At 57.4% G+C, this 15,912-nt stretch overlaps 2 protein-coding genes across 10 annotated transcripts in view; one reads left to right on the top strand and one right to left on the bottom strand.

Moving 5' to 3' along the window:
- Positions 1 to 5,713, top strand: part of ANKFY1 (ankyrin repeat and FYVE domain containing 1) — an 82,312-nt gene extending 76,599 nt beyond the window's left edge. For all 9 annotated transcript variants that reach the window (XM_038536387.1, XM_038536389.1, XM_038536390.1 and 6 more), the window contains 3 exons: positions 988 to 1,134; positions 1,853 to 1,943; positions 2,295 to 5,713. In XM_038536387.1, coding sequence (XP_038392315.1) covers positions 988 to 1,134; positions 1,853 to 1,943; positions 2,295 to 2,427 — 371 coding nt within the window. In that variant the 3' untranslated portion in view covers positions 2,428 to 5,713. The remainder of the gene's footprint in view (positions 1 to 987; positions 1,135 to 1,852; positions 1,944 to 2,294) is intronic.
- On the bottom strand, positions 5,618 to 15,763 carry CYB5D2 (cytochrome b5 domain containing 2). The gene is made up of 4 exons (XM_038536396.1): positions 15,502 to 15,763; positions 12,101 to 12,241; positions 9,084 to 9,270; positions 5,618 to 7,829 (listed from the first exon to the last, which is right to left on the bottom strand). Exons 1-4 carry the CDS (start codon positions 15,746 to 15,748, stop codon positions 7,613 to 7,615), a joined length of 792 nt encoding a protein of 263 aa, XP_038392324.1. The 5' UTR covers positions 15,749 to 15,763; the 3' UTR covers positions 5,618 to 7,612.
- Positions 15,764 to 15,912: the final 149 nt, after the last annotated feature.

Here is a 15,912-nt window from a genome sequence, read left to right as displayed (position 1 = left end):
AGCATCTGTCACTGATGCCCGCTGGGGTAGGCAGTGTCTGACATGGGCACATGCACGTCTGCAGTGTCTGCAGCCCCAGAGCATCCTCGTGTCCAGACAGCCTGCCCGCCTGCTGTCATTGTCCCCATCTGCCCCTTGTGCCACGGTGTGCTCACCCTCCCTGGGCCCCCCCATGCTGCTCTCGCTGCTGCAGTCCCTGCTCATTTGTGTAGCTGTCACCACGTTTTTGACGTAGTCTTGTATTTATATTCTCGTGGAAAACCCGCTACCCCACGTATGTTAAGTAGCACAGGGAGAGTGTCCCCATTTTCCAAATAGGGAAACAGCTGGAACCCAGATCCTCCTTGCCGAGCCTCACTTCTGCCATGTTCCCATTCACCCTCCATCCCACCACACTGACATCGTTGGCCTTCAGCAGAAGTGTCACCAAGGGGTGTCCCAAACCTTAGCATGGGACCAAATATTTTCTCATCAGCTCTTGGCCTCTGTCCTATGAGGCCGGCGGTGATGGGCCTGAGGCTGAGGGACCCACACACCCCGCAGCCGGTGCCACTGTCCAGGACCCGGGAAATGGGCAGGCAGGCACTTCATGTCTGGGCTCCCAGTGACATAGGCCTGGTTCCCAGGACTGGCTCGGTCCTGTTCTGGGTGGTGATGTGGGTCATTGTAGCCTCTCTGGGCTTCTCCCGTTGGATTGTACCGTGTAGAGAATTAGGTGAAAATGTCAATGAAGGGTGTGGGGCAGGTGCGTGACGGGGCTGGGTGGGGCCATGGCAGCAGTGGGCAGCTGAGACCACATGTCCCTTGGTGGGGCTTTGCTTACTTGTCCGGAGCTGCATGCCTGGCGGGCTCCAGGGCAGCTCTGTGACCAGACAAGGCTGCATCCCCTAGAGGCCTCCCCAGGGTGTCTGTGGGGACTGCGCTCTGTGCCCTGCCACTAGGCTGGGCCAGACTAGAAGGAGCCCGGCCTGTGGGTCTGTTTTCCAGTGCTGCTATTGGCCTACATGAAAGGGAACGCCAACTTGTGCCGCGCCGTCGTCCGCGCTGGGGCTCGCCTCGGGGTCAACAATAACCAAGGAGTCAACATTTTCAACTACCAGGTGGCCACCAAGCAGCTTCTGTTTAGATTGTTAGGTGAGTGGCCCTTTCCTGCCCCTGCAGGGTGGACGCAGACCCTGTTCTGGTGACCTCTGAACCCAAATGCCGTGTGGATCTCCGTGAGGGTCCCAGCAGTCCTGCGCTCCCCGACCCCATCCTGTGGGCAGGACTCCCTTGCATGGCCCCGGCAGCTTCTCTACATACCCCTTGTCCCCTCGCTGACACGGGCCACCGCCTCCTCCAGCCCCCACTCACCCCTGCCCTGCCTCTTTGCGGTGAGGGGCAGAGGCTTGAGCTCACCGACTGCCAGGAACCCTGGGAGCTGCCACCCTGCTGAAGGTGCCAGGCGCTGACTCCTCATGCTGTGCCTTCCCTGTGAGCTCTGGTCGCAGCTTCCACAGCTCACACCAGGCCTTGCCCCCTCACTCTGCCTCTCCTGCCACCTCCTCTGGTGCCCGCGCCACCACCACCCAGCCAGCTTTGCCCACTCCGTACAGCCACCAGGGCTCACAGATCTGCCCCTCCTTCGCTGGCTTGCCCACTGTGCCCCCCCCCCCCCCCCCCCCCCCCCCCCCCGCCCATGCCACGCTGTCTCACCACCTGGGGCCTGGCCCCTTCTGCCCCAGGCCACCTGCAAGTGCTGCCCCAGGGCACTCCCCCGACCATCCAGAGCGCCTTACTCCTTCACCCCTGGGTCACTGAGAAGCCATCCCTCCATTGGCTCCATGGCTCTGACAGGGGTGGGTCCTTGCAGATATGCTGTCCAAGGAGCCTCCGTGGTGCGACGGGTCTACCTGCTACGAGTGCGCCGCCAAGTTTGGAGTCACAACTCGCAAACATCACTGGTAAGCCTGCGAGGTTGTGGCCACGGGGCAACAGCTCTTCTGCCCATGTCCCCGCTTCTGCCTTACACCCTGACGCCAGGAAGCCAGGCCCTGAGCAGGGATGGGGGCGCTGGGGGGGTGCACCTGGAGAAGGGCAGGAGTAGGGTGGGGGAGTGGGCGGGAGAACCTGTTCTCTGGCTGCGGCTGAGCCGCCCTTGACCTTAAAGAGGCTCGTCCGCCAGCATGTATGGTCCCCATGGGCTAGGGCCGTGTTTGCATGGACTCCCTAGGGTGTGTGGTGCTGGTGGGGGGTGGGCACCACCAGCCACGCTTCTCTGGCCCCTTCCTCACGCCCCCTGCTTATTTCCACAGCCGCCACTGTGGACGCCTCCTGTGCCATAAATGCTCAACCAAGGAGATTCCTATCATAAAGTTTGATCTCAACAAGCCTGTGCGCGTCTGCAACATTTGCTTTGATGTCCTGACTCTGGGGGGTGTCTCCTAGGGAGACCCCAGGCCATACCCGCTCACCTCCCTGGCAGCTGCTCTGCTCACCAGCCTGACCACCCAGAGCAGGGCCTGGCCTTCTGGTCTTCCTGCAGAACAGACTGCACAATGAAGGACCCAGCTGTCATCGACCCCATTTCGAGGATTCTGTTGGGTTGTCCATGTGTCCGTGATCGAGGTCACTGGATGACGCCGAGGACCAGGCCGAGTGGCCCCAGTGGCACCTGTCACAGGAATTGTACCCCATTCTGTTTGGAACATACGAAGACACTCGGAAAACCATTCCCTCCCAGTAGCTTAGTGTCCATGTGGAGCACCCCTGCACCTCCTGCATGGACAGTGGGCTGGCAGGGCCCCCACAGGGTAAGAGCTGCCGTCACTCTAGGGTAAGTGGCTCTGGACTTGCGTGCACAGTGTTTTCATAAACAATACAGGATCCTCTTACCCGAAGTCTTTTTTTTAAACCTAAGCTGATATTTTTAGTGAGTTATCCCTTTAAAAACGGTGAAATCTTTCTAAACAGGGTTCAAAGATGAGAGCTGAAAAATCGTGGCCTTAACAACCGAAAGCTTTACCAGTACTCACGCTCTTGGGTGTTGGGAGCGTGGTCTCGTTCTCTCGTCTGGTCGTGTCCTGTCCGCTGAGGCCTTGGTCACGAGGTGTGCTGGCCGGGATGCACTTTGATCGCGCTGCACTTTTTATGTAGCCGCGTTGTGGGTGATTACAATTTACAAATCCATGTTCAGAAATAGCCTTGCACATCCACGCATTAGGGACTAACGATCAGCGCTGATCCGACCTTAGTGCACACAGAGTCTGTGGGAAACCGTCCTGCAGGCGTCCCTGTGACCAAGAGGGTGACCTGGGCCCCACAGCGGGGATGGCGTCGCCCGGCCTCAGGCTGGCAGGTGCAGGTCCCCCCAGTCGTGCGCAGCCTGCCTGGAACACGCAGGCTCATGGCGGAATGTGGCTGCAGAGCTTCCTGGGCCTTCGTCACTGCTACTGCGTATGCTCACCCTGTGGCACCAAACCTCTTCCGAAGGTTTGGCCAGTTTTTTACAAGTGTACATTACAGAGAAACTCGTACCACTGCTTTAAGGAAAGAACTCTGAGACGAGCATTTGCGTTGACGTGTGTTCTCAGAGCCTAACAAAGTCAACCATGCAAACCTTTAACAACCACTACATTCATTGTTTTGCATTAATCGGTGTGGGTATCTGTCAAGGGACTCAATATTTTTGTGCAACAGCCTGTTTTTAGGTTTTTTTTTTTCTGGGTAGCGGTGTGTCCCCTCTGTTGCCGTAGATTTATAATCCTGCTGCTTAAATGTGTGTAAGATGAGCTGATAAACCAGAGTGCTACTTTTTAATATTTCTGTGATCTATGAGATATATATGCTTTCTATGTTAATATGAACTTGTGCACAGTGTTTAAAAGAAAAATTAGAACTGTTCCCGTCCCCTAAATCTGTGATATGTTTCTATAGAATTTTTATAGAGAAATGACCAGTCTTGGCGGTTGCCCAGGCAAGGCCTCTGGTGCCGAGCAGGGCCACAGGGAGGTAGTCGGGCTCTTCTTCAGTTGGAAAGGACAGTCATTATGTTCCAGATGAGGTTCAAGGCAGCCAGTACTTTTGTACTTGCTCTTGTCACGTTTGTGGTGGAGAGCAGAGGATGGCGGGTCAGTCGGGGACGAGGCTGATTGTGCTGTCCACCTTGCCGTTACCGTTGTTAAGTAACAGTCATGCCTCCCTGCCCTTCACGTCTATGGTCCTGCTTCTGATAGTCGAGTCCAGCTTCTGTTTCCTCAGAGTCCAGGCGGCTGTGGAGCCGAGTAGCCGCGGGGCGGGGAGCGCCTTATGTGAGTTCTGTGCCAGCGTCAGGTGTGTCTGCATACGTGCATGCAGCAGGTTCTGTGGCCATCGCCGTGGCCCCCATCACTGCCCTGCTGGGACCTGACACTAGAGAACTGCCGCTGTTCTTGAGACAGGTGAATCGTAGCTTGAGTCCAAGGAGCAGAATCTCAGTTTGATTCAAAGTTGCCAGTTGTGAGTCCAGTGGGAAGAATGCCGCTGACGCCAAGTCTGTGCTCACTGCCTCCTGCTCATCGCCAGGCTGACTGCACAGCGCGCTCCTGTGGCCTCTTCCACACACCCGTGCATGTCAGGTGGCTGACCACCCCTGCTTCGATCCTCTAATGCGGGAATTCCCACCCAACTTAAGTGCCTACACTAGGACTTTTTAGTTCTGATTTTTAGTGCTGTCTCGTTGAGCAATGTGTCAGACGGAGCGTTGCACGGGGCGTTTGCTGCCTGTGCGCCGCCCATCCAGCCGCCACGTGGTCCAGGCCAGACTGGACCGCATAGCTTGCTTGCCACCCACTCTCCAGAGTGGGGTCCCCGTGCCACTTACCGTCTACCTCAGCCCCAGGTCACTGTGGCCGCCCCCGCGTGGAGCCCTCTGCCCCCCGCCTATCCCACTGACCTTATCCTGAGCTGACCTTGTCTGCGGGCTGAAGTGCAGGGAGGCCTGGAGGACCATGCAGTGCTTAGACCTCCGGGCACCCTGACCCCTGGACAGGAGCGCGCACAGCCGAGTGTGATGCGGTCACGACAGCTGCTGAAGGAGCTCCTGACACGAGCGTCTGTCTGGAACTGGGATGGCTGCCTCAGGACAAGCCCCGGCCCTAACCTGAGGCACCCCAGCGGTGGAGAGGAGGCGCAGGAAGCCACAGGCTCAGTGTAGTTTAATGCGGGAACTCAGGAGGAGCCAGTGAGTAGCGCTTGATGGGATACAAACAACACTGAAGCCCTGGGAGCCGGCAGAGATGCCTTAAGGACTCTTCGGAGGAACCATCCCCGCTTGCGCAGTTCCCTTTGTGGCTAAGTGACATGCTCACCTGTCACACACGACAGCATTGCTTTTCTGTAGTGACGAGTCTCCAGGTGGCCCCTGGACATCAAAACACATCCTGTTTTGGCTGAGGTGTGCCGCTGGCTGTCCCCGTGACAGCTTTGTGAGTGGGGGAGGGCGGTGGTGAGGCAGGACTTGGAGGCCACAACTAGGACTACCCCTGGGCCCGCAGGATGGGCAGCGGCCTCGTGGGTGGGCCCAGGACATGGGGAGTCCATGTCTGGAATGTATTTCTCCATTTTCTGTAACAACTCCTTATGATACAATGAGGTAACATTGTGCACTTAAAGTGGAAACTTTAATAAGACCTTTGTAGTTACTTTTTAACGCAGAAGCACCAAGACACATTAAAAACAGATTTTTAACTCCTGACATGTGAGTCCCTTTCTGTAATCGCCCGCCCTCCGTTTGAATTCCCGAAGGCTTCACCTGCCAGTATATGCTGTGCCTGTAACGCCCGCTCACTGTGACCTCCTCTCAGGAAAGACGGGGTGTGTGCAATACATAGCGAGGCCCCTCCAATGAGGGCTGACGGGAGCCAGGTCTGCGGTCATGGGGGGGGCATCCTTGAGGGGACTCTGGATTTCTGGATGCAGCCGCACCCCGTGCGTGGGGTCCTTCACAACAGCTGTCCAAGAGCCAAACAAGCAGGGGTGTGGCTGCGGTCCGGGGGGCTCCCTCTGGCTGCAGGCTCTCCACACTGGGGTGGGGGTGGGCTGCAGCTTGTTCGGGTGCCCCTTTTGGATGCTGTTGAGGCGGCCACGCCCAACACTGGTTCTATCTCAGCAAATCCTATGTCCGTCCTGGGGGGCCTCCCCGGCTCTGTCAGCTCCTCTTGCCAAGGTATGAGGCAGGTGTTGACGAGGAAGTGCGTGCCCAGGGGACGCTTGGCCGGGAGACAGCAGGGTGTCCTTCCTGTTTTCAGTCTGGGCAGAGCCTGACGTCTGCACCTGGCCCCACACCGTCCCCTCTGTGACCTGTGGGTCGGCCTCGCCTGTACTGCCCTCCTTCCACCGTTCCCCATGTGACCACAGAGGGATACCTGGGGCTCCTATCTACCCCTGGCATGGTGTGTAGAGCCGGGGAGGGGCGCAGGGGAGCCGGATGGGGAGGAGCCTGGTACCCAAGGCTCAGCCCTGCCGCCGAGGCCTGGGCTCCTCACCTGCCAGCTAAGAGCCAAGTCCACGCACTTGCCCCCGGTTGGGGAGCCCTTGGCCCCTGCTCAGGGAGAGGTGCCCGGGATTTCTGGGTTGGTGCAGGCAGGGACAGCCTGGAGGAGGCCCTGGGGGCAGGCATGGGGGCAGCAGGGAGGGGGCTGGACGGCTCCAGCAGCTGGGGGGCAAAAGCATTCACACTGGTGCATGGACACGAGACGTCACAGATCCCGTGACCTGGTCATCCTGGGTGACTGTGCACAGCAGCGTGCAGGGCTTGGTGGCTGTGGTGGGGGGGTTGGGACAAGCGAGACATCTCTAAAGTGGCTGTGGGAATGGGTGGGGAAAACTGGGGGCCTGAGGTGGGGTGGGTGAGGAGCCCTGGCCGTGGGGACCTCGCAGGGAGACGTGCAACGTGCAGTCCAGGTGCCCAGGAGGTGCTCCAGGGGACAGGTGTGGGGGCACAGGGAACTAGGCTGAGGGGGGAGAGAGCGAGAAAGTGTGTTTGTGTGTAGTGCTCCGGGAGTTTTCATCGGGGGGGGGGGGGGGCCCTCTGGACACACCCCCGCAGAGGTGTTGCAGCACCAGAACCACCGCTTCATCAGACACAGACACTCCCGCACTTCATTCTGCGTGTTTGCAAACGAAACAGCCTCGCTTCCAACTGCTGCTTTGTTCAGAGGCATCTACACTGGCTGCCTCCGTAAGCAGAAGCTTCCATGTTTTACCATCTGCGCTCATGGTACGGGCCTGGGTCCGGCTCAGGCAGGACTCAGTTGTCAGGAAGGTGCTGGATGTCAGGGTTGCAAGCGTTCAGAACCTGGAGGGGGGACCCGGACGCGGTTAACTTAGGTCGACGTGTCTGCCTCAGTCTGAGCTGAAAGGGGATGGGTTTGCTGGTGCCTCCAGGGCCTCCACCGGCCTGGGAGGTATGGGGGGGCGGGCTGGCCCACCACCTGCCTGTGGGAAAGACGTGGTTGGAGCCCAAGCCTGATACCCGGGAGTCAGTCCCATGGGTCTACAGGGTCAGACATGAGCGGGTCCGGGTACAGGGGCACCAACAGGACTAGGGGCTCAGGCTGGGCTCTCTGGGAGGGATCACCCCCAGGACACCGGCTCACAGCGGGAAGGAGCATGCGACGGCCAGGGGTGGGCAGCCTGCATACTCCCCCAGGCCAGGGTTGTCCAGGTCCCCACGATTTGCGTGTGCAGTGAGGCCCGGCGCCTGGTCACTCGGAGGTCCAGTTGTTCTTACGCACACACAGTGCGGCTCCTTGGCACCTGGCCTGTACAGCTTCCTGGGAACACCGACCCAATCTCTGCTCACGCCTCCGCTGGGGACAGAGGAGAGGGCTTCTTACCAACGGGAACTGAGTCGGGGGAAGGCCGCGGGGAGGCCGCCTGGCTTCCCCAGGCTCCGGTCTGCAGCATTGCTTCCCTGATCCTTCCAGCCCCCCCGCGAGGGTGGAGCCCGCCACCCACTCCCTGGGCTCCCCGTGAGCTCCACAGGAGTGCTGCCCAGCTGGGTCTTCATCTTAGGGTTGGAGGCCCTAAGGTGCGGGCGCTCAAGCGAGGCAGTGGTCACCCGTGAGGCCCCGGCACAGAGCACAGCTGCAGGCGGTCCTGCCCCTCGTCAGGGCCCGTCCTCGCTGTCCCTGAGCTCCAGAGGCGGAGGATGGGTCTCCCTCCTAACACTGCCAGAGCAACCTCTGTCCCCAGGCAGAGGGGCCTCCCAGCGAGGGGGCAGGGTGTCCACGTCCTTCCTCCCACCGAGGGGCGGGGCATCCGCGTCAGTCCTCCCACCCAGGGGAAGGACTGTCCTGTCCCTCCTCCCACCGAGGGGCAGAGTGCCTGTAGACCGGTGCCCATGGGTGTCCCCTGCCTGTCGGAGCAGCTCTGCCCCCCAGATACCAGCACAGCTGCAGGGGTGGGAACCTTTGCCCCCCTTCCGTCCACACCCAGGCCCTCTCTGATCTCAGGCCCCATTGGGGTCGGGGAAGCTGTGAAGCCAGAGTGGGCAGCATCATGGGCCGGGTCCTGGCTCCTGGGGCCCCTCCTTCTGAAGACCTGGTCACCCTGGAGAAGCCCCGTCTCTTCCTGCCCCATGCCCAGAATTGAGGTGGAGGAGACATGGACACAGAGGTGGACGGCTTTGAGCCCTGGCTCTCTCCTCGCACGAGATCCACCTCAAAGAGAGCGACGGGGACACAGAGGAAGGTGGATCACCCCTGTTTCGCGCTCAGGAAGGAGTCTTCCTGTTCTCGGGGGAGCTGGGTCTGGGTGGGTGTGGGGGCCCAGCATCCCCCAAGCACCCTAGGATCATCCCTGGGCGTCCACCCAACTGGGTTCACCTCTCTTGGTTTCTATGGGAAAGGCTCCTGGGACCAGCCGGTTCTTCCCAGGAGCCTCAAGCGTGTGGACCTCTGAGCCGGCGTCGCAGGGTGTCCTGCCACATCTCATCCCCAGGCCAGGCCTCCCGGGAGTTCAAGCAGACACCACCCACCAGATCCGGCCCGGGACTTGAACCCGGGGCTACCAGAGCACGCAGCTGCCCCAACTGTGACCCGGGACGAGGGGAGCCTGTTTACCTCTCCGTGGAGCACCAGAGCCGGCTGCCCCTGCCCGAGCTCCACTCCGCGTTGCACGGGGGGAACTTTTGCTTCTCCTGCAGCGCCCGCTGGCCTGCCTCTGCGCCCCGGGCCATCACGGCTTCCACCCGGGTCAGGGTTGGGGTCGGGAGGCCGTCCTCTCCATAGAACCTTCCTATCACCCTGCCTGTGGTGACAGGAGAGCCGTCAGGGTCCCGGGGCAGGGGACTTACAGACCTCTGTGGTGAGGTCCAGGTTCCCAGGGTGCCGCCCCCGGGTACACCTGAAGACTCCTGAGGCAGCCGCCCAGCTCTGGCTGTGGAGGCCTCCAGTGTGGAGCCCACGGGCCTTCCCAAAGAGCAGAGCTGCCCCATGCGCCCGAGGCACCAGGAATGTTCCATGAACGTACCAAGAACTGGCGTATCTGGTAACGTTTCTGTGGTTCAATTCTTCCCCAAGTTAAATGATTTTGTCTTGTATAACTACAAGGAAGTAACTTATGGAGCATTTACTCAAGGTCAGGCACTACAGGTGCACTTGACCCACATCCTGCAAGTCCTCAGGGCGCCCAAGGGGAGAGACGGGGAGGGGAATAGTTGGGGGCCTCTGGGACCAGAGCTCGCTCCTCCCACCGCTGTCTTCTTGCTCCATCCTTCCGTGCAGGGACTGACGACAAACTTTTAATTCTTCTAGCACTGCCAGCAAGCGGTCCCGGAGTGGCATGTCCTCCAGGGGCTGGGCGACAGGAGCCAGCAGCCATGCAACCATGAGCCTGAGCCCTGCCTGGACACCAGGGACAGTTGAGTCCCGTGTGTTCAGGACTTGGGCCCTCCAGACTTTCCAATTCTGTTTGTGTCACTTTTGTGATGGGGATTAGGAGCCACCACTTCCGTTACACATAACATATGCTTCCCTGTGTGTGTGTATCACCCAACAGCAAATGTCGCCAGTCCCGTCTCTGAAGACACCACGGTTCTGCCCATCTTTTCTATTTTCTGCCACTCCAGCCCTAACCCAACTCGGGCCTGCGGCTGCGGCCTCCCAACAACCTAGCCTCCCTACTATTCTTTCTGCACAAAGCAGCTGAGCGACTTTTGGAAGACACAAGCCACCGGGTATCACCTCCGCGCCTGCTCTAACCTCCCGCAGCCTCTGAAAGCTTATGGATAAAAGACTTCCTGTCAAGGCCTCCAAGACTCACCATCTGACCGCTTTGCTTCTTCGCATCCTTCCGCAGCATTCCTTCCTTCCTATCTGCCACCCGTGTCCCACGCTGATACCATCCCCTCAGCCCAACTGGCTTACCTATTGTCCTCTCCAGGCCACCCCAGCACTTGCCCTGTGGTGACACCCACCCCCATCTATGTGCACACATGCCCCACAGCATGTGGTCAGTTTATTGCTGATGGTCTTTCTGCCCCACCGGTGAGGCCCTGGCACCCAGAACAGCTGAGGACAGAGCATCTGTTTTACATGCTCATTAGACTAAATGAAGGGATCAGGCTGCTAGTCCCAGGCCTGCGGCCTCTGAGCCAGTCTTGCAGAACACTTCCTCCTACGTGTCTCCGTGTGCGTTGTGACAAGCCTGTCGTGTGGGCTCTGCACATGAGACCCAGAGAGAGGGCAGGAGTAGGAGACAACAGAGAACGCAGGTCCCCACCAGCACAAAGAGAAGGCCTCTCATTCACTGGAGCCTTGGCCATTGGCTGCTGAGATGGCTTCCCGTCTTCACTTCTGTGTGTACCTGTAATAAGCCTTCCTCCCCAGTGTGGCCCTTCTGGTGCCCAACAAGCCCAGAAAGTGACACAGCCCAGCCCCTGGAGAATGAGCTTGCAGAGGGCAGGAATTGCACCTGATGCATCCCCGCTCGTGTCCCCCATCACCACCAGAGCTGTGACTTACCCGTCGTGGGAATTCAAGTACATGCGACTATAAAATCTGTCTGCAGTGTTGCTGACTATAGGCCTCTGCAACCCTGATGTGCACACACCAACACTGTCCAACCAAGGCTGGCTCACGCGTCCCCGCAGACACCTCAGTGTGTTCCCCAGTGGTCAGGAGGATGTGTGTGCTCTGGCACCCCCTGCCCACTCTCAGGGCTCCATTCTTATTCTTTCATGTAAGGATTTCTTTTCCTTATTAATCTGGTAATATTTCAACCAACACCCTGCAGAGACCCCTTGGCCGCTCCAGTCGCAGACACGATTGTGTTGTCAGGAATGACCCCGGACAGACCAGATGAAAACCAAGGAGGGGTTGCACAGGCTGGAAGTACAGGAGCCAAGGTGTGCATTGGGCGCTGGACACAGAGAGAGCTTCAGATGTTATGAAAAAAGCCCTGGTCAATTGGATGTGAGGGGAGCAAAGGGGTTCATACGCATGCCAAGGTTCCCAGAGAAGGCAACCCAAGTGGTCAAGATGGAGCCGACAGTCGGGGGCATTAGGGGCAGAGAGAGAACGCTTCCAAGTGAGACCTGTTCCGGGGGTGAGAGGCACCAGTGTTCCCCAGGAAGCCAGCCATGTCCAGGAGACAGCACAGGCCCCAACCACCCCGATTCTGTGTTTACAGAGCACTTCAGCGTTTAGAGTCTAACATTTCCTTAGGACACCATTAGCGTCTTTCTGTGTAAAAGGTGATTCCCTCCTGTGTCACCAGGAAGTACCAAGTGCCGTGCCCTGCACAACCCACTTTTCCACATGTCTGATTCACGGACTTCCCCCTGGGAGATGGCTCCCTCAGGATGGATGCCAACTACTGTTTGTCTCCTTAAAGGGCCCCCCCCCACACACCTCAGCCTCAAGCCCACCTGATTGGGTGTGGAAGCCCAACACCTGGGCAATCTTCTCCCAAGATGAAGAGTGAGGGAGACAAGGCCCAGCCCGAGCGTGACGGAAACACTCCATGGGTACTTTACAGATTTTTAACACTGAGTCCAATCCCCAAAGAACTCTAACCCTTTAAAAAACCTGCAAGACAACCGAATGGAATCTATGGAAGAGACCTGTGGAATACCTACCAACCAATTCATAATTCTTCTCATAGAATGAAAGCCAATTCTGAAGTGTCAGCACCTCCGAAAATGACAAATCAGACACATCGTCCACCAGGCCTGCTTCAGAGTAGTCCCCAGTCACAAATGCCCGGGACGCATCTCGGCCTGCAGGAGACAGAGGTCCAAGGAGATTAACTTGTGCCCCTCCGGCGCTGCACTGACTCAAGAACCTGTGGTCTGACAAACATCTGGAAACCCCTTCCCCCATCTCCTGACACATGCTCCTGGACCTGGGACACAGGGTGTGGCATTCTGTGCCCTGTAGCTCCCCGACACCATGTTCCTGGCCTTCCCCCCTCCGTTGCCAGTTTATTTTCCACCAGCCCTCAGGCACTATTCGTGCCCACCCCCTCTGCTCTATCTGCACCCTCAACCCAAACTCCAGACCCGTATATCCAGTTGTCGACTCAACATCACTTAGATGTTTTACAAATATCACAAGGTCAAAAGGTCCACAGGACACAAATCAGCACCCCTGCCCTAGGACACCTGCATCTAACCTAGTACTTCCTAGCTCACCAAGTAGCAACCAGCTGCTCAACCAAGTCCTCCCATTTCCTCCTCCGTCTTCCCATCTGTCTGCCTTTCTCCATCTGCCACAAAGCAGGCCCAGGCTGCCATTGTCTCTCATCCTAACCACTACAGTAAACCCCCAGCAGCTCTACCTAAATTCTTTCCATAAAACATAGACTGGTATTTTAAACATTAATTGATGTCATTCTCTTGCTTAAAAATCTTCAGTGCCTTCCCTTTGTGCTAGAATACTGTCCAGATTTCCTTAACATGCTTCTCAGGGCCCTACAGAGTGGCCACCAACTTCACCTTGTCCCTCTGCTCCTTCGCTCTCCTCCCCAACGAGCTTAGGACCTCTGGTAACACAAGTATGCCTTTAACACTCGTCACAAAAATAGTTCACTAATTGTTGACATAAGACCTACTTCACGTCTATCTTTTTTACTAGTTTGCAAGTTTTATCGGGGCAGAGAACACACCAAACCCAGTATTGGTTCCTCAGTATCTGGTCGTGCCTAATCTTTTAGTGATGACCAGTATTGGCTGAATGAACCCCATGGATTTACGGTCAATTTTCAGTGAGTCATGTTTCAATAATTCAAAGGGGGAAAGAATAGTCTTTTCAACAAATGGTGCTTGGACAAGTGGATAGCAACACGCAAAGCAATGAAAATGGACCCCTACCTCACATATAAAATTAACTCAAAAAAGATCAATGACATGAGTGTATGAACTCAAACTGTATAAGTCTTAAAAGAAAACATAGGTGTAAACGTTCATGCCCTTGGATTAGGTGATGGTTTCTTAGGACACCCAAAGCACAAGGTAAAATGAAAAAATAAACTGGACTTGATCAAATTTTAAAAATTTTGTGCATTAAAGCACACTATTAAGAAAATGAAGACAACCTATGGCATGGGGGGAAAATTTGCGAATCATGGATCTGATGAGAGTCTAGTATCCAGAGTATACAAAGAACTCTCACAACTCAATAATAAAAAGACAACTCAATTAAAAAAAGGGACAAAGGATTTGAGCAGGCATTTCTTCACAGAAGATATACAAATGATCAACGAGCACAGGAGAAGATGCTCAACATCAGTAGTTATTAGGGATATGCAAAAAATCAAACCTGCTAAAATGACTATGATGAAAAAGACCAGTTTGGCAAGAATCTGGAGAAACTGGAACTCTTCGTTGATGGTGGAGTACAGCCACTTTATTTGTTTAAAGACTGTATTTATTTATTCATGAGAGACAGACAGAGGCAGAGACACAGGCAGAGGGAGAGGCAGGCTCCCTGCGGGGAGCCCATTGTGGGACTTGATCCTGGGACCTGGGGGTCACACTGTGAGCCAAAGGCAGACACTCAACCACGAGCCACCCAGGCATCCCCAGGGGTGCACCCACTTTAGAAAATAATCTGGCAGCTTCTCAAAAAGCAAAACACAAGAGTAACTACATGACTCAGCAATCTCATGCTCAGACATTCACCCTAGGGAACAGAAAACATATGTCCAAACAAAAACATGCATGTGTGTGTTCATAGTGTTTTCGGAACAGGCAAAATACGGAAACACAGACATCCGACAAATAATGATTAAATACACAAAATCTAGTATACACACTCAACGGAATACTACTACTCCACAAAGAGGAACATGGTACTGATACGTGAAGATAGAGTCTGGATGAACTTTGAAAACACTGTGCTAAGTAAAAGAAACCAGGCACAAAAGGCCAGCCACATGCATGATTCCGCTTCCAGGAAAAGTCCAAATAGGCAAATCCTCAGGCGAAAGTGAACAGTGGCTGCCACCGGCTGGAGATGGAGGGACTGGGGAGTGACAGGACTCCTAACAGATGTGGGGTTTCTTTTGGGGGTGATAAAAATGCCTGGAGTTAGCCAGTGGTGATGCTTGCGGGCTTTCTGAATGTTAAAAACTACTGAACTGTATGCTTTAAAAAGGTCAGGATTTTATACCACGTGATTATACCTTAATTGACAATACTACTGATATTGAATGAGTGCTCGTCTCTGCTTCCCCTGCTAGGCTGTGTGCGTGGGGGTGCGCAGCCCCTGGCTCAAGGCCGCTGCAGAGCAGTGGTCAGTGACTGGACGCTCAATCAACAGCAGGCACAGAGGAACTCAGCTGAAGCCAGAGCCCAACAACAACGACCCAGAGACTTTATGTCAGAGGCTTTATGTCGAAGCGTGTGTATCCTGCCGCGGCAGCCACAGCAGGGAGCGGCGGGCTGGGCACCCAGGAACCCTGACTGCGGTCCCAGCTCGGCTTCTGCATCGCCAAGTGCTCCGGGCAGGTTCCTTCCCTTGCTGGGCTGACTGAGGAGCTCGGCAACTACCGCCCCCACTCCCCCCGTCAATCCTCCCGCTTCTGCAGCCCTCCCTAAAGACAAGGAGGGGAGGGGACTCGTGTTGAGGTACCAGGGGCAGCTTCCCAATGCTACGGCCGTGGCAAATAGAAAACGCCTCTTTCCTCTCGCCGTCGGCTTGTTCCTCTTTCCCCTGGGGCTGGTGAGCCCATCTCTGAGGGGGAGGGTCCTGGCCCGAAGCCGGTCGGCCCATCCCCCCAGCTGTAGGACGGCCGCCGCGGACCAGGGACCCCGCACACGCGCTCCGCCGGGGGGCGTGGAAAGGACACACCTGGCGGGTGACCGGGCCTGCTTCTCGGGCCCACGTCGCGGGGGACGGCCGTCGTCCTGAGGGCGGGGGACGGCCGCCCACCAGCCGGGGCCTGCGGGAGAAGGGCCGAGGGACGCACGGACGAGCGGGGGCGTGAGTGAAAGAGCGCGCGCGCGGACGGACGGACAGACGGACGCCTCGCCAGTACCTGCGAAGCCGCTATAGTGGGCCCCGGGCTCGTAATGCCTCCGGCCGGGGGACACATCGTACACGCGGCCAAGCAACGCCAAGTAGAGACCCGGGGCCCCGGGGCCGCCGCGGTAGCGGGCCAGCTCCTCGGGCACGAACAGGCGAAGCCCAGCGCGGTCGCTCCACCAGCCCAGCCACCGTGCCGCCGCCGCCGCCGCCGCCGCCGCCAGGCCCAGCAGGAGTCCGCGGCCGCCGAGCCGCCGCATTCAGCCCACAGGCGGCCGCCCCGCCACCCACGGCCAAGGCGGTGGCGCACGCGTGACGTCACCGGCGCGACGCCCTCTCGCCCCCGCCCCCGTCACCACGGGGACAGCGGAGGACTGAAGGGAAAAAGGCTTGCGAGAGACCCCTCCCTGGCTTCGCCGTTTTT

The sequence above is a fragment of the Canis lupus genome, chromosome 5 (genome assembly GCF_011100685.1).
Source record: "Canis lupus familiaris isolate Mischka breed German Shepherd chromosome 5, alternate assembly UU_Cfam_GSD_1.0, whole genome shotgun sequence".
NCBI lineage: Eukaryota > Metazoa > Chordata > Mammalia > Carnivora > Canidae > Canis > Canis lupus.
Note: the sequence above shows the minus strand (reverse complement) of the source record. Positions and strands in the feature narration are given on the sequence as shown.